This window comes from Girardinichthys multiradiatus, chromosome 2 (genome assembly GCF_021462225.1).
Source record: "Girardinichthys multiradiatus isolate DD_20200921_A chromosome 2, DD_fGirMul_XY1, whole genome shotgun sequence".
Taxonomy (NCBI): domain Eukaryota; kingdom Metazoa; phylum Chordata; class Actinopteri; order Cyprinodontiformes; family Goodeidae; genus Girardinichthys; species Girardinichthys multiradiatus.
Window position 1 is genome coordinate 48,398,668 of NC_061795.1, and position 26,372 is coordinate 48,425,039.

Consider the following 26,372-nt stretch of genomic DNA (forward strand, 5'->3'; position numbering starts at 1 on the left):
CAGATGTTTGTACAAATCTGCAGGAAAATGGCCATTTTTCTGCTATATGAATGTTTGATGAATGAGCTCCGCTGTCCTTTAGAAGTTGCTTGTTTGATTAAAAGTGTTTCATCAATAACTGCAGCATTTCTTAGCCTAAAACTGGTTGTAATTTAATGACGTGTTCATCATTCATGAACAGATCCCTGATGTCCTCTAAACCATTGTTAGTACTAAATTGGTTTGGACCGTAACTAATCCTTTTGAATCTTTATTTTTTTCCAATAATCTTCCCACCATTTAAACGTAATTTATAGGAAAACATGGACAGAACCGGGTTTATCTCTGGAACCATGTCCACCACGTCACTCAAAACCATCATAAGGAGGTTTCTGCTGAGACTGAAAGCGATTAGCTCTGCTCTCTAGTTAGACTACTGTCCACCCCTGGTTTCTCTCACATCTTTATTTTTGTGCACAACACAAATAGCTTTTATTGTTCCTTTCTATATCTGGCACCATGTAACACTTTTATTATTGATTGAGCTGTTCTCTCAGCTTGAAGTCTCCCTGAATCTTTGCTCATCTCTTCGCCTCGTCTTGGGTTGTGCTGTATTTCCCCAGGTGTCTGGTGGTGGAGCGTGATGCTGTGAGGCCCAACTGTCCTCTGACCCATCGTCTGATGCAGAAAGCTCTTGCTCTTCACGACTAGAGTGATTGCAGCGTGCGCGGGCGGGTCCCAGATGAAAATACCTCTATAATCTGATCTTCTGTTTGGATTTAGGAGACATTTAACCCACAGGAAGGAACTTGACACAGATGGTCATGTAGCACCTTTACATTCCTTAGTTGCTCGAAGTATAAGGTTCTGTGTTGAATGTGAAATTGTCAAGATAATTGTTTGAAAAATCTGTCAAGAATAGTTTGCAGTAAGTAGGATTATGCACATTTATTAACAAATGTATAACTTTTCACTATACATGTTACTATTGGTAAAAAGAAGACATCAATAAATATACAATTTGCACTATGCATGTGCCTTTTTCTGGGTCACAGTAAAGTGAATCAGACTATTGCCAGAGGGAACTGCATGTCAGCAAAAGGATATGTAATCTAGATGTTTGCACTCAGACGAGTTGAGCACTGGAACTTCTTCCTTCTACCGCTGCCCTCAAAACCCCGAAGTAATCTCATTTTGGATCTGAGAGATCAGGATCTGGGACAGCACAATGCCTGCAATCTAGAAAACATAATCAGCGGCTTTAGATTACAGAACACACGCTACTACAGCCAGTAATGAGCATCTCAAGGTGTCTTTGGAAGAAAAGCTGCAGTTCTAAGTTTGGCACAGTCAGGAAAATGTATCAAAATAAATTGGTTTAGAGTTCTCTGCAAATGTCTTAGAAGCCCTGAACGTTTTCACGTTGTTATAGCCACAAACCTCACTGTATTTTCATGATTCACCAACATAAAGAAGAAAAGTGTAGTTTGTGTTTAGCCCCCTTTATACTGATGTTTCTAAATAAAATCCATTGCCTGCAGAAGTCACATCTGTGTGTAATTTACTCTAAACCCAGCTGTCCTATGAAGGCCTCTGAGGTTTGTAACACCAAGGAACACAGAAGGCAGGTCATCGAGGGAGTTGTGGAGAAGTTTAAAGCAGGGTTAGGTTCTACAGCAAGATCCCAAGCTTTGAACATCTCCCAGATCAACCCATCCTCTGAACATGGAGAGGATGGCCTAAGTGCAGACCTACCAAGACATGGATGTCCACCTAAACTGACAGACTGGGCAAGGAGAGCAGCGAAAAGCAGCAAAGAGGTCCATGGTAACTCTGGAGGAGCTGCAGAGATCCACAGCTTAGGTGGGAGAATCTGTTAAAAGGTACAACACTTACTTGTGCCCTCCTTTATCTGGAAAAAGTTCGCAAGAAGCTATCTAGAAGAAGCATCAAACCTGTGGAAAAAGGTGCTTTGTTCAGATGAGACCAAAATTTAACTTTTTGGCCTACATGTGAAACGCTGCACATCACCCTGAACACACCATTACCATGGAATGTGGCAGCATCATGCTGTGGGGACAGGGAAGCTGGTCAGAGTTTAATGAGATGATGGGTGGAGGTAAATACAGGACAGTCAGAGGTTCATCTACCAGCAGATACAGCTAGAGCTACAGTGTATTTGATCCAAACAAAATGAATGAAAAGGAATCTCAGTTTCTAGATGTGCAAAAAGCTGGTAGACATGTAACAAGAGGGTGTGGTGGTCCGGAGGGCGAACAATGCATTATTCTCCCTTTCTCCTAACAATCTGCTACGTTGTATCTGTTTATCATACATTTTAAGGGGTATGAATACTTTCGCAAGGCGTTGTATACTAATGTTTACACTTTAGATGTCTAGCTCATAGTGTATTTCTCTAACAGAGCCGACATGTTGGGTGGAAACCACTGATTTCCACCCAAAAAGGGAACATCCAATCAAATTTCTCAAACATCAAAGAAATCATGGCACTAATGTGATTGCTCGGGCGGGATTTATCGGAAATGCAATCACTGAATGCATTAAGATGCAAGTGGGTATGATCATTTTATCTTATGTATGCAGCTCCTGATAAAAGCTAGCATATATGTTTTTCTGACTTTAGGTATTAAAACGACTAATTGCTGTGGGAGTGTAAGCGTGCTGTGCAGTCATTTCTTTCATAAGTGGGAGGAGGTTGTCAGCATCTTCCCTTTTTAGACATAATGTTGCAGTATTACAGTTCTCTACTTATGTTGCATGCTAAACCTGCAGTTTTAATCAGTATAGTTAATAATTTATGGTTATAGTTAATTGTTGCATTGTGCCATCTTAGTGCTTAGTATAAGCCTGTGTTTTAAGAAGCTCACATTTATCCAACTTTAGTGACTTTTATGATATTTCCTTTCTTCTTCTTCTAACATTAACCTTATTAGGTGAATTTTATAAAGTTTTCAGGAAGAAAAAGTTAAATTTATGTTCAGGCAGTCTGGTGCTGCTTCAGAATGGATGCAGGGGGCTGATTGATGAAGTGTTGCTAGAACTACTACAATGCAGCATCCAGGACTTTGTGAGTCTGCCTGAAAGGTAGAAAGTCCACTCAATAGGTTGATTACTGGATGCTCTACCCAGCAAGCCTCTATTGATACCTTCATTGACCTGTGGTAGCTTATTTAAAAGAAAAAGCCTTTTATATCTGATTTCTGTGTGGTCTGAGGTAAAAGACTTGTTTAATCATGCATAACATGAATTAAGTACATGGGTGTGTGGGGTTACCTGAGGTAAGGCCAGACCCAGGGTGAGAGCTCCTACTAGCAGCAGGTGAGACTCGATCCACATTACCGCTCTGTCTGCACATCCTACTGGGTAGATTGACTTGCTTGCGTCCAGGTACTTTTGGGTTTGAACCCCGAAGCCGCACATGGTGTTGATCACCGCCTGGAAGCGGGTGGAGAGAGGAAAAAACACAAAGCAACCTTGAATACAACATAAGCCTCATGCATGCTTAAACTCTACACCAGGCTGTTCTCATACTGCTTCTGGAAAAAAAACTAAACATTATTGTGAGACCTAAAGCAGAAGCACAGAAGGCTGACGATTTGGAAACAGGAGGGAAACAAACATCAAGCGAGTACTTCAGGCGCACATATGTCAAGCAACAAGAAGGAGTTGAATCAGCAACTTGAAACTCCTGAAGCAGTCTGCAGATAAACACTGAATTTGCAGTTTGCCGCCAGCAGGTTGCAGCACTGCATCAACTCTTGTGCTGTTTATTTAATTGATTTTTCAACCATGTTGGAAAGGTTGCTGTGATCCGTTTTCTGTGCAGCATGATGTTTAATCAATATTGCTGTGGTGGCTCAACACAAACTCCTTAGTTTTCTTTCAGTCGTGGGTTTCAAGATGTGCTGCTGTGTCTGCATAATAATTAGGACGATTTTATACAAATTGGAGCACTGATGCACAGTAGAGTAATTTTTTTGAATGTAGACCTGATAAAAGCTGGCATGCAGTGTCATACACGCACGCCTTACATATGCATGTGTAGACAGCTTTCTTTGATGCTCAGAACATCGAAGATCATTAAAACTCAGTGAAATCCTGGCCATCTTTGCTATAAAGGCTGCCGATGTTTCCACAGATCAAATAAACTATAAGAACATGTTGCATATTTAAAACCAGTTGGATAGCACTACTCTCTAACCTTATATCCAATTCAAAATATGTGCACAGATGTTGTATCAAGCGAAAAGGTTTTGTTCCCAGTGATCCACTTAAAACATTTTTAAATGGGAAATTTTACAAAGGATCTGCTGAGCTGTAGGGTTCACGTCAAGCAAGACTAAAAATATTCAGTTGTGTTCTTCAAAGACGAGGTGATGCAACTCGGTGGTAAATATGAGCCTGCCCCAAACTTTCAAACATGTTGGGGAATAAAAAACCCAATGTTTAAGTAGTTGACATGTTGCCTTTGAGCTTTTTTTTTTTGTTTAGTTTTGTCTTTTGTAATAAAAGCCTTTTTTTTTTACTCACTGTTTGTAAATGTCAATAACTTTAAGCATTTTAATTTATTTTCTATTCTTGTCATGGATGAAAACAAGTTCATCATGAGGCCGGTTCTGTGTTTGGCAGCCACATCATTTTCTATCTGATGCAGACATGCAGCTCTTGCCTTCAGGCATAAAGCAGTTGCAGTTTTGACAAACTAGTGAAAATATCCTGTAACACAAATAGATTTTGCTGTGGTCAAGCAAAGCTGCGGTTTCTCAGCATCTGTAGACCACTGACTGCACGTCATGTTGTATGGATAAAGTTTAAAATGTCCTTTTAATGTCTGTCAATCTGCAGAACACCTGACATAGTGACATTTACTAATTCAGCATGAGACTTTGAACCTGAAGCTGCTGGCATAGACCTGGCTAATCCTCTTACCTACATGAAGGCAAACATTTGCTCTTCTGAGTGAAAGTGAAGTAAAACATCCACTTCCCCTATATTACTGAGCACTATGCTGGGTTAGAGCTCACATGGTAAGAAAGAAGAATGGCCCATTTTAGTATTCGGGTCCAAGTTCATGGCAGAACAACTTAGACTCCTTATATGCTGCTCATTATTTAGTGATTAGGAGTTTATTCTTTAACATTATGAGTTAAACGGCATGGAGAGTGTGATGAACCATCAGGAGGACCCACCTCTCCAGGAACAGGAGTGCAGCAGGAATAAGGCACAGCGCAGCGCTCCGAGCTGGGATTTCCATGTGTACAGTTAAAGTAGAGGTTCCATGACCAGTCTGTGTAGTTGTTCCATCCACAGCACTTAAACTGAGCAAAACAGAGACAGCACAACAAAGGTGTACATTTAGAAATATGGTCTGGTTTCATACTGTACATCCTGCCTGTCTGGGCTTCTATCATGGAAAAACCCAGGCTCACAATGGTGCCAGGATGTGCAGATGGAGCAGGACTATCTCATAAGGAGTCCCACGGAGCTGCAGGAAATGCATATTTAGCTACTCATGTGGAAAATCCTCGCTAAGGCCTAAAATAAATAAAACAGAGCTCTTGGGTCACAATGTGCAGTGTGGTGTAGTTAGGTACATGTCTGTGTCAAAAAGGAATTAACCAGAGCACCTCTTTCTGGATGTAATCCATCAGATTCTGCAGATCCAGGTCATCCCTGTAGTGCACAATCGCTTTCTTCACAAACTTTCCCAAAGCATCTCGGGTCTGCGAGAGGAAAAATACAGAGATTTATAAAGAAAATGGTAGCTTCTATATTATAATTTCCATATTTAGAAAGAAATTCTGTCTTCACAAGACTCCAGCCTCTGTTAAGTATTGAGGGGGTATTAATGGCACATTGCAAAATGACTTTCTGCAGATGCAGGGAAATCCCACCAGAGTCTATGATTGATAATTGCTGGAATCGTTTCAAACCTCAGTCAGTAATGCCTCCAAATAGCTGTCAACCAGCTACTCATGGGTAATTTGGTGGCATTCCATGGCGTTCTACTAGCTTTCATGGACAGCTTGGGTTATCTGCATCTGCTTCATTGTTACATCGAAGGATCACATTACATGATATTCACATCTGAAGGCCATCTCAAACATCTGTTTAAATAGTGCCATAATGACAGGAAGCAGTGGACAAAGATGACTGAAAACCTGAAAGATTTCTGGAAAAATTAAACCTTTTCGCTTCTATTTTTTAATTCTTTGTTTCTGGAGGAAAAAGAAGGCTGTAAAATAAATCAGTGTATGGCCCTAGTGTTACAGTCAGTACCCTGCAATAATATTCACACCCTCTAACTTTAATGAAGTCTGTTTGGATTTTATGTGATAGACCGACATAAACTACAACATAATTGTGAAGCAGAAGAAAAATGAAACCATGTTCTAGCTTTGTTTTACTAATAAAAATCAGAGTGTAGAGTTGTTTATAGTCAGCTCCCCGAGTCAGTCTTTAGCTGCAGGTCTTTTGTGGTATGTTTCTACCAGCTTTCAACATCTAGAAACAGAAGATAATTTTGTGATGTACCTAAAGTTTAGACAAATTGCCCAGAGAGTGTCTATGAACAGCAAATATTTAACTCTTGTCTGACATGTGACATAACTGATTAGTTATCAGCAAAAGTCTGCAGTACGTTGGCAGATAATGCAAACCAGTCTGTTGGAACTGGGAAACCTTTCAAACATGCAGGATACCAGCCCCTGAGGACTGGAAGTGGACAGAACTGATCTAAGCGAAGCTGCTGCAGCTCTGGCTGTTTGCTTAAGGTTGTTCTCCTGGAAAACAGATCATATCACAGCAGTTCCTAAGCCACGGCACTGGCTCCCCATTTGTAAAAGGCTGGTGGTTGAAGTTCTACTAATGGTCTATAAAGCACTATATGGTCTGAAACAAGATACCTTTCTGAATTACATGTCAAATATGGACCATGTAGACCCCTCAGGTGTTCAGAGACCTGCTTACTCAGTCCTCTCAGAACCAGACGTAAACAAGATGAGGCAGCAATTAGTTTCTGTGATCCTCAGCTCTGAAACAAAATCCCTGAAGTGCACAAACTGGTGGTTCCTTAAAATCAGGACTGAAACATTAACTGCAGCTTCTGATCAAACAACCTGACTAATAAACTGTTTGGCCAATCGCTGATGAGGGATTGAAGCGTAAATGGTAAATGGACTGAACTTATATAGCGCCTTTCCATTAATACCGACCACTCAAAGCGCTTTACACTAGAGCTGCATTCACTCACACTCACAAACGTGTGCACTTTCATGAATCGATACGCAGATTGGTAGGCAACTTCAGGTTAAGTGCCTTGCCCAGGGGCACATCAACATGTGGCAAGAGGAACCCACAACTTTCAGATTGCGTAAAATGTATATTGATATTACATTTTTACTTTTGTTTTTATGCAGTGCTTTGCGTTGTGAATCAATGCCAATTATATCAATAAACAGGTCTTTCTTTCAATATTTAGCTCCATCCATCTTCTCTGTTCTTTAAACTTTAAGTTGATCAATCACATTAAATCTTAATTAGGTGCATTGAAGTTTGCTGTAACCCTATCAAATCTGAAAAAGTTAAAGGGGTGTAAATACTTTTATGATGCACTGTAAAGAGGGCCGTCTTGAAAACGTTAATTGCATATGGCGCAGCATTAGTCTGTGTACGTGTGGCGTCAAAGAAAAATAGATAATGTATGTACAGGACTTTTTCCACATTTAGTTTGGTTCCAGCCTGCAAGAAGAATGAGCAAAACTGCCCAGCGATACGTGAGCTGAGCTTGTGGCATCATATTCAAAAAGACTTCAGGCTGAAACTGCTGCTAAAAGTGGATCAACAAAGGCTGTGAATACTTATGTAAATGTGATTTCTTAGTTTTCTGTTCGTAATAATTTTGAAACAAACGTCTTTCACATTGGGCTGCATGGTGGTGCAGTTGGTAGCACTGTTGCCTTGCAGCAAGAAGGTCCTGGGTTCAATTCCCAACCAGGGGTCTTTCTGCATGGAGTTTGCATGTTCTCCCCATGCATGCGTGGGTTCTCACTGGGTACTCCGGCTTCCTCCCACAGTCCAAAGACATGCCTGTTAGGTTAATTGGTCACTATAAATTGCCCTTAGGGGTATGAATGAGTGTGTGCATGGTTGTTTGTGTGTTGCCCTGCGATGGACTGGCGACCTGTCCAGGGTGTACCCCGCCTCTTGCCCATAGACTGCTGGAGATAGACACCAGCTCCCCCGTGACCCACTATGGAATAAGCGGTAGAAAATGACTGACTGATGTCTTTCACATTGTCATGATGGGATATTGTGGGTAGAACTTTGAGGAAAAAGATTAATGTGATACCATTTGGAATAGGCCTGGAACATACCTAGATGTGGAAAAAATGCAGCGCTGTGAATACGTTCTAGATGCCTGGATGCTTTGTAATCATCTGGATCAGATGCATCCACAGAAATCAGCATACAAAATGTCAACAATGAGATAATTCATGTCTCTGACATGAATGTAGCATAGACAAAATGAAAATCACAAGAGGATTCACAAAGATCCATCTGCAGCAGAACTTGCACATTAGTTATTATAATGTCATTTTTGTAATCTCCTCAGGAGGCAAATAAATATGAATGAGCACTAAATAAATGTAATAATAATAATAATCTGAATGAAGTCTTTAATGTTTAGAGCCTACTTTCTACTGCCCATTAAAGTTGTATTTTTCATTTTCAGAACATTTATTTTACTTCTCTATTTATTTTAAGATTCTAATAAGAAGAAGGCTTGTGGTTGGAGTCACAGAAAAAGAAATGCTAATGGAGGGTTTGTATGCTAATAACCTGCTGAACTTAAAACTTTCATTAAGCTGAAAATGAACCTCTGTAAGCTGTTTGCTAAAGGCATCATAAACTGTTCATTTTACAGACTATGTTGAAACAGTTTATGTTGATAAATACTATTATCCTGAAGTAGTTTTACTGAATCGTGGGAGGATTGTTAAACATCCCCCCGACTGTTCACCTCCTGCTCCGTTGTTTCCATGCTTGGCTTATGGGCTTCGAAGCCCACCATCGCACTGTGTCATTAGCAGCAAAGTCTCCTTTAAGGGATCTACTGAAATGGAATATTTGGTTCCACTTTGAAGTGCTGAAGCATCTGAATCATTTAGCGAGGCAGGATGCTGGGAGGGCTGTTAAAGTGCTCTGTTTAGCAGTGGGCAATCCGAGCGCTGACAGAGTAAAACACCGGAGAGGAGAGGCATTATTAAATACCAGGAACATCTCCACTGATGTTCCTGGTATGATGTGAGGGAACGTTGCCACTGCTGGCCGTTGTATTTTTATTCCTACTGGACCCTTAATGGGGAAGCTATTGAAGAGGATAAGTGGATGCGAGAGCCACTTTTAGGAAGAAACATGGTTACAGAAAAAGCTTGGGCAGTAAATACATTTTACTTTTATTCTTTATTTTGTTATCTTCACTTCAGGCATACTCTTTATAAGAAGTACATAACCATACCATGTACCTTTATGACAAACGAATGTACAATAAAAAGATCTAACTTCCTTCTCAGGGAAAGAAACATACAGTGGCTCTGGATAGTTTACACACCCCTGTTCAAATTCTAGGTTTTTGAGAATTCAAAAAATGAAAACCATGATCTATCATTTCCAAACATTTTCCACCTTTAAATGTGACACTTGACCTGCAAGATTAACTAAAAAAAAAAAAAGAAAACATGTTAGGCAATACCCTGATTGAATAACCTGAAAGTAAAGGCCTGTGGAAGGCCTGGAGGCCAGAAGAACAGAAGAACTTGGTTCTTTTACTGTTTTACTTCTTTTATTTGTCCCTTGAAAAAAAGTGCAGAACCCACAGGAGTTCTTCATAGCTGTTTCCTACTGCAGCAAACCCACTTTATATTTCTCACCACAGAAACAAAGTTCTGCCCAGAATCTGCATCAAGAACAAACTGCAAGAACAGAATCGGCACAGGAGACTGAACACATTTCTCTGTTCTTGCAGAGGATGGATTGACCTAAACACTTTATTGAAGCACCTGTTAACTCAGTTTCAGCATTCAGTTTTAGCAGGTGTCCATCAGCATCCTGACTTGAAAGGGTTCTCCAAATCTTTCAGATAGTTTGGACTTCTCTTGTTCACAGCAACCTTTAGGTGATCCCATAGATTTAGTTCTGAATTCTGGTTCAGCAGTTCCAAAGCTCGAATTTGTATCCTCATCTCCTTTCTAGGGGAAACCTGAAGATTAGGAGACAAAATTAACTAGCGTTTGGAACAGCTTGATCCGCCTTGACAGAAATCCCAGATCAATCTCAGGAAGCGAACCCCAGATCATGATGCTGCCACCACTATGCTTCTCTGTGGGTTTTTTGGTTTGGTTTATGTCAGTGTTACTTTTGTATCAAAGTTGGGTTTTGGAATTGTGGCCCAGACTTTCAGGTTTGGTTTCATTGGACACTTTCACCCTTAGTCCAGACATATAGACACTGGATCAGATTGTTGTCACATGCTAAGCAGAACCTGTTCTTGTTGGGCCTGTTTCTTTTCCCAAGGTCCTGGGAAACTTTTTGGAGCACATGACACTACAAACTCTTTTGGATACCAGGACATTTTAAATTAAAATCTTGTGGACTCTTCCAGTAAACTTAAAATGGGCTGTAACTGGGTTTTTCTGCAGGATATGGCCGACATAGAAACAGTTTAACAGACACAAAATTAACCTTCTCTCGTGACCATCTCAGACATACGTACATGCTATAGAAACCTGTGGCTGAGCTGAAGAGAAGAAAGAATCAGAGAGGATGGAGGAATCAGAACCATCTAAAGACACTGTGCAAAAAGAAGCGGTCCAAGATCGCTCATCTGGATGTTCCAACCTTGAGAAATGTTACAGACCACTGAGAGCTGTCCTGCTGGCTGCTCAATTTTTATGTTTCTCTCTGAACAGAAACACCTAAATGAAGTTTTCAGTGTGTGCTGCTGCAACAAAAGCTGCATTTATTTGCAGACTTTTTACACATATTCACCATGGGAGCCAACACATGTGGCCCCTACTGTAAGCTGACCCATTAATCATAATTGATGCATCTGTTAATACCCTGAAAGTGTCCACAGATTGCTGAAGTGCTAAACATGAGCACAGAAAAGTGTCTTTAGAAAGGTGTGGAGATACCTGATTGGAGTAGAAAAAGCCCAGGACTGCTATAACCAGCTGGATGAGAAAGACCAGCATCAGGCTGAAGGAAAACTGGAGGAGAATAAAAAGGCCACAATATTTAATCTGAAGCGACAGATTTACTGTCAAGCATTTGATGTGAAACATGATTTTAGATTTAGTGTCGTTTTAGCTGCCATATTGGAAGCAAAGCACAGTGCCAATATTAGTGATGTGTCTTTTTAGGGAATTACTGTCTTGAGGAGGCGAATGTTCTCTCTGAGGGCGCCGATGCAGCCGCAGAAAGTGATGAAGAACATGACCACCCCCACCACAATCAGGATGACGGCCGGGTCCACCAGGAACGTGTCCCGCACCGTGTCTGGCAGAGAGACAAGAAAACAGACTCCGTTTAAAAAGCTGTCATCATCTGAGCTTCCTGTTCTACTTTTCTACCCTCATTTGTAATCTCTCTTCAACTTAATTATTTGCAATGCATAGTTTCCTGTTTTTGCATTGTCCCTTCCAACACTAGTTGCTCTGACGGTCTGAAACCATCACCGATGATCTCGAATTGGAGGATTATGCAGTTGCAGAGGTTTGATCACTGGGATTAGCTACAGGCTAATCCTGTTTTTTGTCGATGAGCTACAGTATATACATCCAAAATGAAATGTGAGAATTAAGAAGAGTGAGGATGAAGCTGCAGTAAATCCTAACCCACGATGTTTCACACACCAACAAGTGATGCTGCAAAACATGGGGAAAAAAAATAAGATTTCATTTTTATTTTTTACCGGGATACAAACAGGACCCAGATGGGCCTTACAGTATTATTCAGTTTATTTATATAGCGTCAATTCACAACACATGTCGTCTCAAGGCTCTTCACAACAGTCAGGTTCATCCATTCCAATTAATCCTAACCATTAAACAGTTCAGTCAGATTCAGTTATTTGTTCAAATTGGATAAAAGGTTTTTCTGTCTAAGGAAACCCAGCAGATTGTATCCAGTCAAAGACTTGCAGCATTCACTCCTCCTGGATGAGCATGTAGAGACAGTAGACAGTCACTGGCGTTGACTTTGCAGCAATCCCTCATACTGAGCATGCATGTAGCAACAGTGGAGAGGAAAAACTCCCTTTTAACAGGAAGACACCTCCAGCAGAACCAGAACCAGGCTCAGTGTGAGCGGCCATCTGCCACGACCGACTGGGGGTTTGAGAGAACAGAGCAGAGACACAAAGAGAACAAAGAAGCACTGATCCAGGAGTACTTTCTATGGGAAGGAAATGTAAATGTTAATGGATGTAGCTCCTTTAGTTGTTTCATCTACAAAGAAAGAACAGATAAACTTTGAGCCAGTTTTCAAGGTTAGAGTCTGAAAGAGAGAACATAGAGTTAGTCACAGTAAAAGCTCAGTCAGTAGCCATGTCTAGGAGAGAGAAAGGGTTAAACACTAAAAGACAGGGCCATGTGGATCATCTGTAGAAGGTGAGCATTAAGTTGTTGCCAGCAGAAGCTTGGACGATGCCCCTCTCCAGAAAGGTGTCCCAGGTAGACACAGAGTCAGGCCAGGTGTAGCTTCTAGGAAGAGAAAAGAGGGAGAACATAAAGTTAAAAGCTGAATTAACAGCAAATAATGCAAAATTAGAGAGTAGTGTGAGAATGTAGCAAAGAGGGTGAAAGTGGTCATTATGTCCTCCAGCAGCCTAAGCCTATAGCAGCATAACTACAGAGATAGCTCAGGATAACCTAAGCCACGAAGTGCTCTGTTAGGAACATATGGACCAATCAGATCTCTGATGTATGATGGAGCTAGATCATTAAGGGCTTTATATGTGAGGAGGAGAATTTTAAATTCTATTCTGGACTTAACAGGGAGCCAATGAAGGGAAGCTAAAATAGGAGAAATATGACCTCTCTTTTTAATTTTCATCAGAACTCTTGCTGCAGCATTTTGAATCAGCTGAAGGCTTTTAACTCCATTTTGTGGACATCCTGATAGTAACGAATTACAATAGTCCAGCCTTGAAGTAACAAATGCATGGACTAGTTTTTCAGCGTCACTCCTGGATAGGATATTTCTAATTTTGGCAATGTTCCGGAGATGAAAGAAGGTCAATTTAATGCCATCCAGGTTAAGTGATTAACTAAGCAGTTTCTTTTTTAAAGACTCCGGTCCAAAGACGACAACTTCTGTCTTGTCTGAATTTAGAAGCAGAAAATTTAAAGTCATCCAAGTTTTTATGTCTTCAAGACATGCTTGTAGTCTATCTAACTGGTTGGGTTCATCAGGATTTATGGATAAGTAAAGCTGAGTATCATCAGCGTAACAGTGAACATTTATCCTATGCTGCCGGATAATTTGACCTATTGGAAGCATATATATAGTAAAGAGAATTGGCCCAAGTACTGAACCCTGTGGTACTCCACAATTAACCCTGGAGTTTAAAGATGATTTATCATTTACATGAACAAACTGGAATCTGTCAGACAAACAAGATTTAAACCAGCCTAGCGCTGTTCCCCTGATCCCTACAGCATATTCCAGCCTTTCTAAGAGAATCTTGTGATTGATTGTATCAAATGCAGCACTGAGATCTAACAGAACCAGAACAGACACAAGTCCATTATCTGAGGCCATAAGAATATCATTAGTGACTTTCAGCAGAGCTGTTTCAGTGCTATGATGAGCTCTGAAACCTGACTGAAACTCTTCAAACAGGTCATTGCTGTGTAAATGCTGACACATTTGATTAGCAACTATTTTCTCAAGAATTTTAGATAAGAATGGAAGATTGGATATAGGTCTGTAATTTATCAAGTCATCTCGATCAAGCGAAGGTTTCTTAAGTAAAGGTTTAATTACAGCTAACTTAAAAGCCTGTGGTTCTGATCCATTTACTAAGGATAGGTTAATCATATCTAAAATGGGGCTGGTAATCAGAGGGAACACTTCCTTAAATAATTTGGTTGGGATTGGGTCTAACATACAAGTTGAAGGTTTAGATGAAGCTAATATTTCTGATAACTCAGGAAGCTTCACAGGATCAAAACAGTCCAAACACAAATCAGGTTCTGCAGTTATTTCCAATGTTGTCTCACTTGTTGAGGATGAAGTAATAATCTTCTGGAGTATGTCAATACAGTAGGAGTACATTCTCAATGCATTTTGTATTAAATGCCGTTTTGTACATTTTAATCGTGATATTGGGAACTGTGTGGAAAATGTGTTTTCACGTACCTGTAGCTTTCTGGACTTTAGCATAAACCCCGATTCCAACAATCAGCAACGAAAAAACCTGCAAAAAAACAAGTTATTTGTCAACCAGATTGATTCACATACAAGCAGCAACACTGAGAATATCACCTGTTCTAATGTTTGCTCTGACTGAGCTTTAAACTGAAGTTTGGTACTTATAAAGCGCCTTGCAAAGTATTCGTATTACAGCATTTAATTTATTCTTTGGGTACACCTGCAAACAATGTGTTTTTTTCAGATGCAGTGTGACAGATCAACACAGAGTAGGGCATAATGGTGAAGGGAAAATCATTCATGATTCAACATTTTTGTTTTACCATTATTCTTTTTTTTTTTTTTTTACACAAAAATAAAACCAGCAAATTTAATCATTTACTAATATAGCCTGAAAAGTGTGGCATGCGTTTGCATCCATCCCTCTAAGTCAATACCTTATGGAGCCTCTAACCGGTTTTCTTCCGAGATTGTCCTGAATTTAGCTTCATCCATCTTGCCATCAAGTCTGATCAGCTTCCCTGTCCCTGCTGAAGAACAGCATTCTGATAGCATGATGCTGCCACAATCATGCTTTACTGTGGGGATGCTGTGGTCAAGGTCCACCACACAATTTGGATAAAGGCCAAAAAGTAATATGGCCAGAGGACCTTCTTCCATGCTTGCAATATCGCCTACATGGCTTGTGGCAATCATCAAACTAGACTTCCTATATAATGCTTTCTGGACCAATATATTAGGGATGCACAATATATATTGGCTTTGACATCAGTATCGGCCAATGTTAATCATTTTTTACCATATCAGTATTGGCTGGGCCGATATTAATAACCATTAATAACTGAAGCAGAGAAGCAATGTCAGTAGCGTGGTCATTTTTTCATGGTGTTGAAAGATATATATATATATATATATATATATGATATATAATATCAGTAAATATTGGTTATTGGCCATAACAGCAATATTTATATAGGATGTCAAGGCATCCCTATGTCTGTAGAATTGGACTGATTGTATGTTTCTGTATATAATTGGGATCTGTTTGTTTTTAATAGTGCCTTGAGATGTTGTGACTTGTTCACAAGTTGTAAATTGGGCCAATATAAATAACTGAATTAAATTCTATCTGCTTGTCACTATTCCATTAAGCCCGGATTTTTGGAGTAGATAGCTAATAGTGTTGTAAACAGATTCTGCCGTCTGAGCTGTGGAGCTCTGCAGCTCCTCCAGAGTTACCATGGGCCTTTTAGCTGCCTCTCCTTGCCCTGTCTGTCAGTTTATATGGACGTCAATGGCTTGATAGGACTGCAGTTGGTCCATCTTCTCTCTCCATGTTCAGATGATGGATTAAACAGAGCTCTGGGAAATGTTCAAAGCTTGGGATGTTGTTGTAGAACCTAACCCTGCTTTAAAAATCTGCTTAATGTTGTCCCTGACCTGTCTGCTGTGGTCCTTGGTCTTCATGAAGCTGTTTGTTCTGCATTTGATGATTTTTGGTGATTTTTGAAAGCAACTGATTATTCTAGGTTTTATTTAGGGGTATCAGAGTGAAGAGACATGAATAACATTTTAAAGCTGCAGTTTGCAGATTTTGATTTGAAAAAAAAAATATAGACCGCTGAAAATCATTTTCCTTCCACTTAAAAATTAGGCAGCAGTTTGTCTATCACATAAAACCCCAATAAAATAAACAGACCTTTGTGGTTCTGAGGTTGCACGATGTGAAAAAGTTCTAGGACTACAGATACTTATGAAAGTTAATGTAGACTAAAAGCTGAGGTCCCACAACAAAATAAAACCAACATTGTACTTTGTGCAACTTTAATCAGTGAACACTGTTGCCAGAAAATATCATGTCTGTGAGCAGACTTCATGCAGGCAAACTCAAGTTAACTACAATAAGATTTTCTCTTGTTTTGCAGCAAAAAGGCTCTGAGATGAATCCCTGACAGCTTTCTGATGTGCAATCTGCAACTGGTTTCTTCAGTACAAAACATCCATGTAAAGTATACTCAAGGTTAAGGAACATGGCAGTATGTTTTCTTGAATTATCCAAGTCACCCCTCAGATCCCCTTGCAGTACAGAACAGGAAGGAGTGCATATATACACACACAGTAAAAATATTGGTGACAAATTCAGAAAACCAGGTTAACGCTAAAAGACATCTGACAATGATAAGAAAATCTGTCTCCATTAATATTAAAACAAGATATGCGTCTCAAAATGTTCGCGCAGTGCTAAAAAGTCGGGTGCACATCTAGAAGTATATAAAAGTTATGTAGCCATGGCAACCACACCTTTGTTTTTAGTGTTATAAACGAACAGATGGGTCTCGTTTTAATCACCTGAATCTGAAGCATGTTGATGCAAAACTTTAAAGGAGAGAAAGCCTCTTTGTTTCTCCTGTAGTTTTCTCATTATAGCTTCATTATTTCTGATTAGTTTTAACATTACAGCGCTTTGCAGTAGAACTTTGACACATTTTGTCGTCTTCAAACCGCAAACTAATGTTTATTGGGGATTTTATGTGGCAGACCAACAAAAAGTAGTTTTAATGTGAAAGGAAAAGTAAACTGTTTTTCTTGTTTTCTTACTAATAAAAAGCTGAAATGTGTGGTTTCCATTTGTATTCACCCCCTTAAGTCAATACTTGTCTAAAACCACCATCTGCTGCAGTAACAGCTATAGGTCTTTATGGGAATGCCTGTAACACAACTGGGGACTAGCATTTCTGCCCGTTCTTTATTGCAAACACCTCAAGTCCAGTCAGAAAGGATTGAGAGCATCTTCTAAAAGCAGCTTTCTAGGCATGCCACATATTCTTAGTTGAATTTCGGTCCGGACTTTGACTAGGTCATTCTAACATAAATATGTGACTGAGTCTGCACAATATATTGTGAATATATCATCATAGCAATATCAGTATTTGATATATGAAGGACTTCATTTGTTGAAGTGCAATATATGTTGGCTAAAACAGTATCTCACAAAAGTGAGTACACCCCTCACATTTTTGTAAATACTTTATTATATTTTTTATGGGACAGCACTGAAGATATGACACTTTAATACAAAGTGGTCAGTGTACAGCTTGTATTACTGAGTAAAGTTTCCCACCCCCCAACATTTTCCATGGTGATCACCAAAGTTAAACTGAGCAGAGCACCTTCTCCGACGTTTCTTGTCTCCAACACGACTTGTGGTAAACAGGTGTACTTCTAGATTTCTTTCAGCAATGTCTTTATTTTTGCCACTCTTCTATAAAACCCTGATCTGTGGAAGGCATGACTGATAGTTGTCTTGTCAACATTTATAATATAAAATATATAATGATAGGTGAGGGTTTAACACTTGTAGTTAGAAACAAACTTTATTAACATATTTCTTAACATGTTTTTGCGGATGACGTGGTCCTGCTGGCCCCCTCTAGCCAAGACCTACAACATGCACTGGGGCGGTTTGCAGCCGAGTGTGAAGCGGCTGGGATGATGATCAGCTCCTCCAAGTCCGAGGCCATGGTACTCGACCGGAAAAGGGTGGCTTGTCCTCTTCAGGTTGGAGGGGAGTTCCTGCCTCAAGTGGAGGAGTTTAAGTATCTCGGGGTCTTGTTCACGAGTGAGGGAAGAATGGAGCGGGAGATCGACAGACGGATCGGTGCGGCTGCCACAGTAATGGGGGCACTGTGCCGGTCCATTGTGGTGAAGAGAGAGCTGAGCCGAAAAGCAAAGCTCTCAATTTACCGGTTGATCTATGTTCCTACCCTCACCTATGGCCATAAACTTTGGGTCATGACCGAAAGAACGAGATCCCGGATACAAGCGGCTGAAATGAGCTTCCTCCGTAGGGTGGCCGGGTACTCCCTTAGAGATAGGGTGAGGAGCTCGGCCATCCGGGAGGGGCTCGGAGTAGAGCCGCTGCTCCTCCACATCGAGAGGAGCCAGTTGAGGTGGCTCGGGCATCTATACCGGATGCCTCCTGGACGCCTTCCTCGGGAGGTGTTCCAGGCACGTCCCACCGGGAGGAGGCCCAGGGGACGGCCCAGGACAGGCTGGAGGGACTATGTCTCTCGGCTGGCCTGGGAACACCTTTGGCTCCCCCTGGAGGAACTGGAGGAGGTGTCTGGAGAGAGGGATGTCTGGGCGTCTCTGCTGAGTCTGCTGCCCCCGCGACCCGGTCCTGGATAAGCGGTAGACGACGAATACGAGTTTTAGTTTGTGACATTAAGGGTCATCATATAAAATAAAAAAATCTCTTGGGATTTAAACAGAGCAGGTCATGTCTCATTTTCTTTCATCTTCACAAATATGCACTACAACTTTTATCACAATGTACTAATAAAATACAATGAAGTTTGTAGCTGGAGCATGACAGTAAATGAAAATGTTACGTTTGTAAGGTAGGGGATATGGGTCATCTTTATGAGGTAAGGTTAGTCTTGGTTTGAGAACTCTGTTTGCAGAAGCTTTACTTGGATTGTGTTTCTGTGATGACTGCATGACCTCTTCATGTAATAGCGTTACTCCAGGGTGTGTTGTTGAGCTTCTGAAAGTGCACGTTCGCTTTAAATAATCCTCCCAATAAAGCAGTGAAGCAGGTGGAAAACAGGTGGTGTGTTGGTGCTTCTGGCTGATGGGACTGTCAGCGCTAATTTCTCCGTTCTTTGATTCTCCGTCTAACATTTAATAACAAGCTGTTTAGCTTGGTTTTCATTTTTACCCTGCAGATTCACAGCCTTTCTAATGATTGGCAACCACGCACACGTGTGTAAAAATGCTTTTGTTCCTTAATAAACATGTTTTATTTGGATTTTAAAAGCACAAATTGGATTGCTGGAGGTCTGGAGATATGGTTCATGGTTTAATTAGGAGTAAAATAGGCTTGTTTTTTATTTGGAAGGCCTGCATGTGTAATGCTTTAGAAGTCCTGAAGGAGCAAATTGTTGCCTTTAAAGAGTTTTTTTTACAATTTCTGAATCATTAGTATACCTTGACAAAAAAATAGCTGCAGAAGCATGAAGATGTGCATTTTCTTTGGAGCAACTGTTTTCAAGGCTTTTAAAATGGACAGTTTTGTTTTGCAAGTGTGCTTTTACCTCCACCTCCATATATTTTTGACTATCTTGTTTTCCACTGCCTGGGCGCAAAAATACGGGTGGCAGGGAGTCATGCCTGCATGCTGATTTTATTCCAGCTCTGTTTCTTTCAAAGCGATGATTCAGGCTTTTCCCAGGGGATTTTGTTTCAGTGGTGAACTGAGCCCCATGAACGTGGGGACAAAGGCCTGATGGATTAGGGTTGCAATGTTCACTTCTGAGCCCCGTGTCTGATAAACACAGTCAACATAGACTGCTCATACGGCTGCTGGAGTGGCAGATATTGCTGATTGGCTGTGATCACAGTGAGGATTCACAGCAGCGTTTTGCTCCCTTACTGTTTTTGTGTTGCATTGGATGAGCCTGGATGTGATGGGGTGAAGGGAGTTACAGGTGTGGTCTGTGTGCTAAAGCAGCTGAGTGGAAGAAAATCAAGGCAGTTAGACATTTTGTGGTTGGTGTGTGAATGAGTGTGTGTGTGTGTGTGTGTGTGTGCACAAACAACTGCTGTTGGAGAACTCAGGTCTGACAAGTAGGTCAATCAGTGCTCCTTGATGCCTATATCTCTCTATGTAAATAGGATAGATTCCTGCATACCCGAGCCAGTTTATTATGCTGAAGACTTCACACTCCCTATGAAACAAATACACCCAAATGTGCATTTTCAGATCCTGAACATCTAAGAAAATAGCTTCTAGTGGTGAGCAGACTGAATGGAATAATCTATCTATTTTCAATAGAAACGTAATCCTTACAGAGTCACAGGCAGGCTGGTCATCATATTTATGTGTCAATGGGCTGCACAGGTCAGCACAGACATACATGGACAGTCTCATACCCAATGTCAACTTTACAGTTTACCTAACATGCATGTTTTTGGACTGTAAGAGGAAGTACCCAAAGGAGATCCACTCCTACATGTGGAGAACATGCAAACCCCACTCATAAAAGTCCTGGTCCGGATTAAAATTTATGACCTTGATGCTGCAAGGCAGCAGTGCTAGCACCTGTTCATCAGTGCAGCCTACAGTAATAATATGAAGCCTATATACCTTCAATTTCCACATTGTCAGGATGCTGTCATAGAATGGGGGATTTTCATTGATGTCACTGAAGTCGCCGGTCACTGGTATCTCCGTATCGCTTCACGCATTTCACAACATTGCAACCTTTTTCGACCACTGATAAGTATTTAGAGTCGTTACAGCCTCCTGATTAGGACATGTACCTCAAGACAATTGCGTTCATCAACAAGGTGCATCCATATGTTGGTTTGGTCGCACAACTATTTTTTCATAGCCACAACATAGGCAAAAATCCATAATAAGTTCATTATTGCCTTTTATTGGAAAGTTACATAATAGTTATAGGACTAGATAATGACTGACTGACTGACTGACATTTACAGTATAACAGTAAAGGTAAATTGCAGCTTCCATCTACTGTAGCTGGTCAAGGCGTGAGAGTGCAGCTTACTGAAGTAAGTTACAGTGCTGAGTGCTGCCACCCAGCTCAGAATCATCTGATCAGCTCATGGTCTTGGCAGACTACCTTCCGTATTATTATTACAAAAAATGTAGGTGAACATTATTTATTTACCTGTCACAAAATGTCCATCGCACACTGGGGTGTGAGTGAGGTTCAAGCCGTTCAAATCCGACCTGGATATCGGATTCAGCCACAGTAGTTGATGCTGTGTACTCAAGTGTTTTTGTTTTCTCACACTGATTTTCTATCATGGCTGGCAGACGATAGAATGAACGTTGGTCTTGACCACCACGACCAGCACAACCCACAACTGAAGACGTTTTCCCCAGAGTAAATGAATGGTCCGGAGTTTTGCTTCACTGATCACGCTAAAACTACGAAAACAGGCTGCAGCTGCCACCCAAGATGGTGATCGCAAAGTGTGGTCACGTGACTGCGACGTCATGTGAAAACCGGGTTGCGCTAGTCCCGGCGGTGGTTCTCCTGGAGTTCCTGTGCTTTGGGGGGCCTTTGGATGTCTCCTCAGTGTCCGTCCAGGGACCATGGGGCAGGTTTGTGGGTCCTCACACTCGCCATTGCATATTTTTGTGGAGAAACCTTGTATACAAAAGCGCGTCCACAACCATACTCACAGGTGTTAAGCTGCAGGCGTTGACAGATACACAGATGTTCTATATTGGGCTGCACCTCTCACTAAGTACAGTTTAATTCATAAGTACCGTGTATTATTTTGTTAAAAAAAAGGTAATTTTATATTTCATTATTCAAAACACAAACGTTTATCTGCTTATTGCCAAGTTAGTGAATGAGGCGGCAGCCTGGCATGTTTGCAATTTGGCACTAAGCTTTGTTGTGTTTTTTTATTATTGTCCAATTTTATAAGTTTAGTAGAACTGATACACAAAACCTAATGGGGAAAGTTGTTGCTTAATAAAGCTTATTTATGTTTACTCATTTGCATATAATAATTTATTTGCTTTCTCTTGTCACATCGAAACACACTGATCTACACTGATCTGGCATAACATTATGAATACTGAGGTAAAGCAAATAACACTAGGTATTGCTTCATCTTCGTCCGTTAAAAGGATGCCATGATTAGGCAGACAGTAGAGATTGTCTCCTGACTGACGTATTGAAGCAGGACAAATAGGCAGCATAGCAATAAGTAACTGTGATGATTGCCAAATTCTGACGACTAGACAACTGGCTCAGAAAATCTCCAAAACTGCAGCCCTTGCTGGGTGGCTGTGGTCTGCAGTGGTTAATATCTAATCAAAGTGGGCCACTGGTTCTTCCTTCTTAGTATAACCATGACCATCAGTGGACCCTTTGTGGGGTTCCTTGAGACGACATTGTTGTAAATAAGCGCCGTTTAACTACATAATCTGAACTGAAACTATCTGTGTAGTTATGCTGCTATAGGCTTAGGCTGCTGGAGGACATAATGACCACTTTCACTCTCTTCGCTACATTCTCACACTACTCTCCAATTTTGCATTATTTGCTGTTAATTCAGCTTTTCAATTTATGTTCTCTCTTTTCTCTTCCTAGAAGCTACAGCTGGCCTGGCTCTGTGTCTACCTGTGACACCTTCCTAGAGGGGGTCATCGTCCGAGCTTCTGCTGGCAACAACTTAATGCTCACCTTCTACCGATGATCTACATGGCCCTGTCTTTTAGTGTTTAACCCTTTCTCTCTCCTAGACATGGCAATTGACTGAGCTTCTACTGTGACTAACTCTATGTGCTCTCTTTCTGACTCTAACCTTGAAAACTGGCTCAGAGTTTATCTGTTCTTTCTTTCTAGATGAAACGACTAAAGGAGCTACATCCATTAACATTTACTTTTCCTTCCCATAGAAAGTACTCCTGAATCAGTGCTTCTTTGTTCTTTTTGTGTCTCTGCTCTGTTCTTTCTCTCAAACCCCCAGTCGGACGTGGCAGATGGCCGCTCACACTGAGCCTGGTTCTGCTGGAGGTTTCTTCCTGTTAAAAGGGAGTTTTTCCTCTCCACTGTCGCTACATGCATGCTCAGTATGAGGGATTGCTGCAAAGTCAACGCCAGTGACTGTCCACTGTCTCTACATGCTCATCCAGGAGGAGTGAATGCTGCAAGTCACTGACTGGATGCAATCTGCTGGGTTTCCTTAGATAGAAAAACTTTTTATCCAATTTGAATAAAAAGCTAACTCCGACTGCATTGTTCAGTTGTTAGGATTGATTGTAATGTATGAACCTGACTGTTGTGAAGTGCCTTGAGACAACATGTGTTGTGAATTGGCGCTATATAAATAAAACTGAATTGAATTGTACTGGCGAAGGGACATGGCTCACATCGCATGTGAGGAGCATACAGTGCATGGTAGTTTGTCATGTATAGGGATGCATAGCTGTGGAACGGTTGGAGTGAAAACAAAATTCCCTGACAGCTCTGTTAGCAGGATAATGGGCCCTGCCACAAAACAAAATGGTTCAGGAATGGTTTGACAAGTCCAGCTGAGCATCTGTGGGATGGTCTGGACAAACAAGAATCAGGAGAGGGGCTGCAAAAATCTTGGTGCTAGGTACCAGAGCACACCTTCAGGGGTTTGGTGGAATCCATGCTTCATTGGCTCTTCCTACATAATGTTTGCAAGTTTACCTCCCTGTGAACTGTTGGCATTTGTTGTGGAAATGGGTTTATGTAACCTATCATAATGAAGCATAATGGTGTAATAAGCACAAACACACAGATCTCACCATTCACCCACAAAAACTACATTCACCAATTCCCATCAAAATGTCCCTGACGGACCTTTTAAACTTGCTGCCGATGACTTCCTGGGTTATCTTGACCCTATCAAAATATAAACGTACATAGAATTTAAATTGTTATAAGTCCTTCATGTACAAATTATCTTCATCTTCATTCAGAAAAAAAAAAAGAAATAATCCTTTATTAGTCATGACTTGGTTAATGTTTTAACGCTGAATGGGAACCTGTCATTGTAATGCAGTAGAATGATTACAAGTTTGAAACCTTTAATGCGGAAACAGCTTAGGCATCAAGATAGTTTTATCTACAAGGACAGTTAATTTCTATTCTTGGTCCCTCCCCATGTCTAAAGAATATTGACCTCTCAAGCGCACACAAAGAGACAGAACCAATTGAACTTCTGAGATTCGGTTAGGTACATGTTTTTGTTTGCATCTTTTTCTCTGCTACTTTCATCTAATTTGATGAAAAATTCCTGATTTTGGTTTACCCTTTTCCTTTGTATCACTCAGTTCCAAACACAAAGGAGGAATCACCTGGAAATCCAACAAACCGAACAGAACCAACAGTCTTCCAGTGAGACAGATGGTGGTTTTTCTGTAAAATCCTGGATCATTCTTTCCAATGATGCAAACATTAAATTTTAGTTCTGGAAAACATACAAACTCTTCTTGCTGCTTTAAAAATTCTGTTTAGTCACAAGTGAAAGAATTCATCCTTTTGACATTTTTTAGTATTTATGTGACTGATTTATTTTTTTGTACAGTAAAAAAAATACTGTGACAAGTATTTATCCTTTTCTGCTTTGGGTTTTATTTGTAATTTTTTTGGATCAAACAATGTTGTGATTGACCACATTTCTTAGGAAAGCGGAGTTTAATTTCACCAAAGCCGGATTACTACCAGACCTGTAGAATCAAGAAATCAGAGAGAACCTGTTTAATAACATGAGAGATAAGATGAGAAATAAAGTCACTGACATCTACCAGTCTGGAAAAAGTTACAAAGCCATTTCTAAGGCAATGGGACTCTACAGAACTACAGTGAGAACCATTGTCCACAAATAGCGAAAACGTAGAGCAGTGGAGCCTTCCCAGGAGTGATCGACCTACCAAAATTACTCCTAGAGCACATAAATTCATCCAGGAGGTCCTAGAAGAACCCAGAACAACATTTAAACTTCTGCAGGCGTCACTGCCAGAGTTCATGATTCAACAATAAGAAAGAGAGACTGGGCAAAAATAGCCTCAATGGGAGTGTTCCAAGGCCAGAACCACCTAATATTTTTAATTTAATTTATTTTACCTTAGCATTCTTGGTATATTAAATAGTACAGCTTATTTTCATTCTGAAATGTAAAATACTATGTAGTGATAGTGATCCTAATCACAAGACACCTTAGTCCTGAGAGTTCATATCTCCTTATTTGTTGCAGCACCCCGTTTGTATTGCTTACCCACAAATTTAAGTCACTTGTCTGTATTATACAGACCTTAAATCCATGCAAATATCTAGTGAAAGGATGCAGCACATTTAACGGTTGCTTTCAGATGTCTACCAGCAGGCATACACAGCTGCCAGGTGTTTTATGCCTCAGCATGAGTCAGTGCTCTGCTGATCTGAAGAGACTGCACTGCTCCACATTTTCTTCAGAGACTTAAGCAATCGAAATGTCCATTTATAACTGTAGTAATCCTAAAACAAGTCGTAATGGAGAAGCTGGACTCTTGGAACTGATCACTATGGTTGCAATATATTTCTTCAGTCATTATTTATAAGGTTTTTCTTTCTAGCATTCATCCGTTTTTTAAAAGAGGTACAACTCTGATAGCTTGTGATTTATGTGCTTAAAAATAGTCACAGTATAAAATGTCCTGGGACGTCTTTCTGTGCCGGTGTACTACTGCAGGAAAAGCCCTTTGAAAGCTTAGCTGTACTCACCCAAAACAAGAAGCTGAAGAAGAAGAGGAAATATCTGATCCAGGGGTTGATGAAGGAGAACGTTTCCACTCGGTTCAGATTTAATTCTCTGTCCATTTTTGATTTTTTCTGTCCAATCTGACATTTAACTGGAAATTAGCTGCAGCCCCACACAGTGCATACACAAACACTGCTTGAATGTGTGATGTGGTGAATTGCTTGCAGGCTGGAGGGGTGTCAAGCTTCCAAAAAAAAAAAAAAAAAGAAACTAAGGGGGTGGCGGGGTGGGTGACGCTGCCCCGCCATGCTGATAGGACCCAGAACTGCCTATGTAGGCTGACAGGTCAGATTACACTACATATCTCTATGGGTGACAGCAGCTTAAAGCCCTATGAGCTCTGGTGTTCTATCAACCTTCCATTAGTGTAGAACTCATTTCACCTCAAAGTCCACTTTAACCCGTCTTTGTGTGGCACATCAGAGTTTTACATCCTACATCGTTTCCATACTTAAGATTATTGCTTAATCAGCCAAATTCTAGTTTTGAAAACAGAAAAATCTACCTGTTCTTTACTGAATGTTTGTGTAAAACTGCTGATAATCAATTTATAGCATCATCATTAGCCAGAGTGAGCAGAGGAACAATTAAAAGATACAGTATGGAAATATGATTGT

General features: G+C 40.6%; 2 protein-coding genes across 2 annotated transcripts in view; one reads left to right on the plus strand and one right to left on the minus strand.

The window, feature by feature from the left end:
* ttc38 (tetratricopeptide repeat domain 38) overlaps positions 1-1,010 on the plus strand; it is a 14,936-nt gene extending 13,926 nt beyond the window's left edge. Inside the window, exon 14 of the mRNA XM_047353749.1 lies at positions 603-1,010. Coding sequence (XP_047209705.1) covers positions 603-690 — 88 coding nt within the window. The 3' untranslated portion in view covers positions 691-1,010. The remainder of the gene's footprint in view (positions 1-602) is intronic.
* Positions 913-25,927, minus strand: tspan33b (tetraspanin 33b). The gene is made up of 8 exons (XM_047353760.1): positions 25,719-25,927; positions 14,425-14,482; positions 11,432-11,559; positions 11,196-11,270; positions 5,628-5,723; positions 5,190-5,318; positions 3,274-3,435; positions 913-1,218 (listed from the first exon to the last, which is right to left on the minus strand). The coding sequence occupies exons 1-8, from the start codon at positions 25,812-25,814 to the stop codon at positions 1,150-1,152; spliced, it is 813 nt and encodes a 270-aa protein (XP_047209716.1). The 5' UTR covers positions 25,815-25,927; the 3' UTR covers positions 913-1,149.
* Between the last annotated feature and the right edge of the window lie 445 nt (positions 25,928-26,372).

Bases quoted from the DNA above. Each gene is read 5' to 3' on its own strand.
- tspan33b (XM_047353760.1), bottom strand. From the start codon at position 25,814: ATGGACAGAGAATTAAATCTGAACCGAGTGGAAACGTTCTCCTTCATC. The intron at 14,483-25,718 runs GTGAGTACAGCT...GTTTTTTTGCAG, and splicing joins TCTTCAGCTTCTTGTTTTGG to GTTTTTTCGTTGCTGATTGT. The intron at 11,271-11,431 runs GTAATTCCCTAA...ATTCTCCTCCAG, and splicing joins ACATTCGCCTCCTCAAGACA to TTTTCCTTCAGCCTGATGCT.